The sequence below is a fragment of the Euprymna scolopes genome, chromosome 21, assembly GCF_053919585.1.
Source record: "Euprymna scolopes isolate OS-2025 chromosome 21, ASM5391958v1, whole genome shotgun sequence".
In the NCBI taxonomy this organism is placed as follows: Eukaryota; Metazoa; Mollusca; class Cephalopoda; order Sepiida; family Sepiolidae; genus Euprymna; species Euprymna scolopes.
In genome coordinates this window covers 852,971-858,353 of record NC_136502.1, presented here as the reverse complement: position 1 = coordinate 858,353, position 5,383 = coordinate 852,971, and the positions used below count along the sequence as shown (strand labels likewise).

Here is a 5,383-nt window from a genome sequence, read left to right as displayed (position 1 = left end):
CTTATGGTATTCTCTATCTTTCAAACGGAGGGATACTATACAGTGTCCTAAGGTACTGGATGAATTGGGAACTGCTAGCCATGAATATTCGTTCAGTACTTGGCGAGATAGCGAGCCCCAGCTTCTTAACTTGGTCCGGGTGTATAAAGTTTTCAGTGCTACCGGTGTCTATGAGTATTTTTACCGTTTTACCCCTTATTCTCCCACATAATGTCGAACGAGACAGGCTTTCCGAAAAATTATGAGTAGAGAGAGAAGCGATAATAGACTTACCGGGGTTGATAGCAGTGACGACGACGACGGCGGACGACTTGCAAACACGTGCGAAATGCCCTTTTTTGTTACAGTTCTTACAGACGGCGTCACAGTGGGCCCAGAGGGGGGGGGGTCAAGCGAACATTTCACTATAAATTAGAAAAAACTACTTCATTTATAACCATAAGGGCTTTTTAGAACCTTATGAGGGAGTAGAGGACAGGAAAAAACATTTCCCAAACATTTTTGAAATTTTTGGGGGTCAAGGGGGCCGAAAGCCTGGATTTTAGGCAATCTGGCCAAAATAAAAAAAAAAAACGAGTTTCTTGACAGAACTCGTCAAATAATATCGATGTAGGCGCCATTTAGGGTTTGTTAGAACCGAATGAGGGAGTAGAAGAAAGAAAAAAACATTTCTCTAAAATTTTTGAAATTTTGGGGGGTCAAAGGGGCCAAAACCCCTGATTTTGGGCGATCTTTTGACAGAACTTGTTAATACTGATACGGAGGCCATTTTGGGCTTGTTAGAACCGTACAAGGCGTGGAATGTAGAGAAGTCAATTTTACATGTATAATTGTCAAATTTTTGGGAGTCTGGGTGCCTCAACCCCTAATTTTGGGAAATCGGGTCAACATTCCAGGAAACAGGTTTTTCGACGTAAAAGGCCTAAGAATGCGTTTTTGAACAGAATTTGCAAGAAAGTTCATAATAAATCCGCAGCTATGTAATAACGATTCGATACGCACTGTAATTCAATATTGAAAAACATAATGAACTATGAATAGAATGATCAATAACGTAACTTGGAACAAAATAGACCCTAAATAAAAAGAATCAGTAAGACAAGAAGGCAACTAGTGCTTCATATTCGCTGTTGCATTGATGAAGTGCTTCCTTCAACTCATCACAGCTTCGTATTGTGTGACCTGCTCCTTTACAATGAGTGCACTGTAGTCGTTCACATACTTTCAACACCATAGGGTCACTTTTATCCCACAGTCTGTTAATACAATCGGATAAATTGTCAAATTGACTTGTTTTCCGTGCATAGTTCATTCGATACTGCCTTAGGAATTTGTTATTTGCTTCGATGCCACACTCCGTAAAGTTCAGCAAACCTTTGCCGTCGTTCTGTTCAATAAGTTCTGCACTGTGACCAAGAACAACGTGTGCACTTGGACTGATTTGAATCCACGATATTTTATTGACAAGAAGGTATGTTTCACGGCAAAACTCCTAAAATTCAGCAACCCTGACGTTCTTGTTTGAGTTGTTTATCGTTAGAATAACCACCATACGAAGTATAATGCGGTCAATCTTTAACTTCAATTCGGTGTTATCAATTCCATCAGTCAACAACCTTCTGTTGCTAGTATTGAGCATAAGTGACGCCACATTTCCTGTCGTAGACGTACCCCCGTGACCTGTTGGATCAGGTTTCTCCATGGTGATTGATGTCTCTTCCTTTACCTTGGTCTGGATCTGTTCCTTCGCTTGTTTTAGAAATGCCAATGTTCTAGCGATACGGTTGGATACGTCCATCTTTGCTTCTGACCATGAATAATGTCCTGCAGTGGCATGATAACAAATCTTGAAGATCCATCCAAAGCATCTCAGCAAATTATGGAGAGGATGCAAGTTGTTGATATCTTCGATGGTAATAGGATCCTGGGTGATACCTTTGCGATCATCATAATCACCAACCTTTCGGTTTTCTGGAAGATGGATTCCTTTCTCACAGAGGGCTAGTGTTTGTTCCAAGGAACGATCAATTTTGAAACCAGTGGTGATACAGACAGAATCATGACATTGTTCTTTACTGTATGTACACAAGCAACAAAATGCCCCACCCAAACCAGATATAAGACTATGCATCTTACCATCAATCATAGACATAGTTGCATCGACCTTGATATTCACCGGTTTGCTGTGATGTTGGACAATGAATTCACAATCCTTTCTCTCTTTCTGGATGTCTGTAACGATATCAGTGTCTGATATCTGAGTGTCCCGCGCGAAACGCCGGCGTTTCGCACGGGACACTCAGATCTGTTGTGCTTCCCTCTTCCACAAAAGTAACAGCGTGCGACAGCAGCTACAATCCGTTCGGGTGTGGAGTGTGGGGTGATGTTTGTTTCCTCGGCTCGGGTAGACGCGCTTACGGCATTCGTTCGAGAATAGGATGCTAATTGTTTCTGAGCCGTTTCCATAACGAGTGCCTGGTTGTAAGCGGCTTTTAAGTCCAGCGACCCATTCTCTAAGAGTCTTTGTCGAATATAGTTCGATGAAATTCCATTTATGAAAGCGTCTCGAACGTATTCATCTCTCGCTTGCGTCTCCGAGACGGCACGAAATTCACAATCCTTGGCAAGGGTTTTTAACGACTGTAAATATTGGTCGATGCTTTCGTCCGTTTGTTGATGGCGTGTGGCCAAAAGATGCCTACAAAAGATGCTATTTTTAGACTGTATAAAAATGGTGTCCAGTATGTCCATCGCGGAATTAAAACAGTCCACGTCAGAAATATTTTTGAAGATAGTTGGAGAGACGAGATTAATGAGGAGGCTGAATTTAAGCCTGTCAGTCAGAGGAGTTTGTTGAGTTTCACCGGCAGCATCGAGAAAGATGGCAAATGATTTTTTCCAATGTGTCCAGATATCTGCGGCGTCAGGTTGGCTGGGATCTAGAAGTAGCCGTTCTGGTTTTAAATATTTCTCCATAGTGAGGAGAGGATTTAGTTCAATAAATTGTAATGAAAGAGTGACCAACGAGAACAGAATAAGGCAAAGAGTGGAGTAACTGCTCAAGTGAGCTTTATTGAACTAAATCCTCACATGAGGAGTCCATGAGAGAAGCGTGCGTACCACGAGGAGACTCGAAAAAGGAGGTATCAGGGTAAAGGGAAGGGGCCTGTACAGGAAGTAGGAAAGGGAGATAATCAACGGATGCTTATGGGAGAGTTCATCTGATTTCACCACATTCTCCGAGTCTTGAATTGTTCATATTGTGTGCTCTCTATGTATGCATCTTACAAGTAACAATATTTATGTGAAAAATATACAAGCCTACCTCATGTTATTGCTGTCGCTCTCTGAGTGCATGCTTATGAAGCGCGTGGTTTATTGTGTGCATGGCTTGATGTCAAGCGAAAAAGAGAGAGAGAGAGAGAGAAAAAGGACGTAAACGGAAGGTTATGTCAAAGGTCACCGGAAATATACGCGTGTCAAAGTTATGTTATGTTTGCGCGTGCTCTGCTCTATGCGTGTGTGCTACTGCACGCAGCTTGTTCTGTGTCTGTGTGTTTGATCCAGACAAAGCAAATTTGGCAGGTCTAAACGGCTCACTATAGATCCCTGATGGCTTCTCAGTCAACCTTCTTATAATACCTTGTTGTTTTGAGCAATGGCTCTTCAGTTTTGGGTTGAGAATTTAGGGCAATTTCTACCATTATCACAGCGTGATCAGCAGTTCCGAGTGGACTATGGACAATTGTTACACCATCATCGGGAACTGTGGTCAGAAATAGATCTAGAAGTGAGGCATGCTGATCTTGCTAACGTGTCAGAAATGTAGCATCTGTAATAGGCAATGAGATAGAGAAGCTATGCGTTATGCTATCAGCTGTGTCTGTGTAAGTAGAGAATCCAAGCCAATTACTGTGGTGGACATTGAAGTCACAAAATACATGTACTTGTGCACTAGTATTGAAGGAGAGTGCTGTATTTATCCTGTCAGAGATATGGTTGATTATGTATGTGATTTATATAAGCAAAGTTTATCTATTTGTGAGTGTGACAATAAAAAAGTTTGTCTTACCTTGCAGATACTTATTTAATATCATTATGAGTGAGTAGAGACCAGGATGTCCTGTGGAAGAGATATGAGGAAAGAGATTGACTCGGAGTAGTTTAAAACACCTTTTATTTCCAGAACGCCATCTTACTGGAAGCCCCAGCTACCAGAAGTGTCCTCAACTGTTAACCCGCAGTAAATGTCTTTCGTATATATATATATATATATATATATATATATATATATAGCAAGTACAGTCCTAGGTCGAGGGAGAGCGGTAGAGAAAATATAAGTTGCTAATGTTATGTTGCATGTTAAGTCTAAAGCACTTAAAGACCTGGTCGTCTAATTCTAGTTTTGTTTCTCTAGTCAAGGAGGTGGTGTTTTGAATATAGACTCCAAGTCTGTGCATATGTCTGAGTTCTTACAGTAAAGTGGGAGATAACCAGGTATATTAAAGTGGTTAGAGGGGATGGAGGAGTGTAGGTTAGTTTCACTTAGCGCTAAGATATTGCTTGGAGAAATAATTCAACATCATCTAAATTAGTTCTAAGCCTGCAGATATTCGTGAATGCAAGCCTCAAGGAAGGAGGCAAATTGGTTTTGTTTGAGTTTAAGCCTGGTTTAATCGTAATTTTTGATTGAACTGCCTTTTTATTTTATTTAGAAGTTTCAGTTTAAGGGAAAGAGGTGCTGGACAAAGTGGTTGAGCAGAATACCAACCATGCAACACAAGTAGACCATGAACCGACTCCTCATCCTCAGGATTGTTACTTTCATTATCTTTGTCTTGCTGACATTAAGGAAGAATCCTGCTGTTTCACTGCTAAATTTTACCTTGTTGGTTAAGTCTTGTAGTTCCTACATACATGGTCAAAGGAAGATAATTCACCCAGATTATTTTCAACCTCCTTGTTGGAATTATTGTGCCAGTTTAACACCAAACAGTTCTGAGCTTCACAAATTTTGTGCTCACAAGTCCTTTTGTTAGGACATCGGCTATCATGTACTGACTGAGTACTCCAGTTTGATAGCTTTCTTTTTCATTTGCTCTCGGATATAACGATACTTATTGTTAAGATGTTTGGCTCCTTATTATATTGTAGACTTTTTGTCATGTATGTCATTGACTGAGTGTTGGTTCGATTGAAGCTCATTTTAAATCGCCTTAGACGCTGCATCTATACCGCCTCCTGTGCCGCACTTGCCAATGCCACATTCTGCTTCGGCTGTTGATGATGCAGCACGTTTTGCTTTTTGCTTCTCCAGCTGACAGTCATTTAATTTGAACAAATACTCTGAGGTCGATCTCTGATCAAAATTTAGATCACCAGC

At 40.9% G+C, this 5,383-nt stretch overlaps 1 protein-coding gene across 1 annotated transcript; it reads right to left on the bottom strand.

Moving 5' to 3' along the window:
- Positions 1 to 2,172: 2,172 nt before the first annotated feature.
- Positions 2,173 to 2,976, bottom strand: LOC145243044 (uncharacterized). Its single transcript, XM_080106152.1, has one exon. The coding sequence runs from the start codon at positions 2,974 to 2,976 to the stop codon at positions 2,173 to 2,175; it is 804 nt and encodes a 267-aa protein (XP_079962278.1).
- Between the last annotated feature and the right edge of the window lie 2,407 nt (positions 2,977 to 5,383).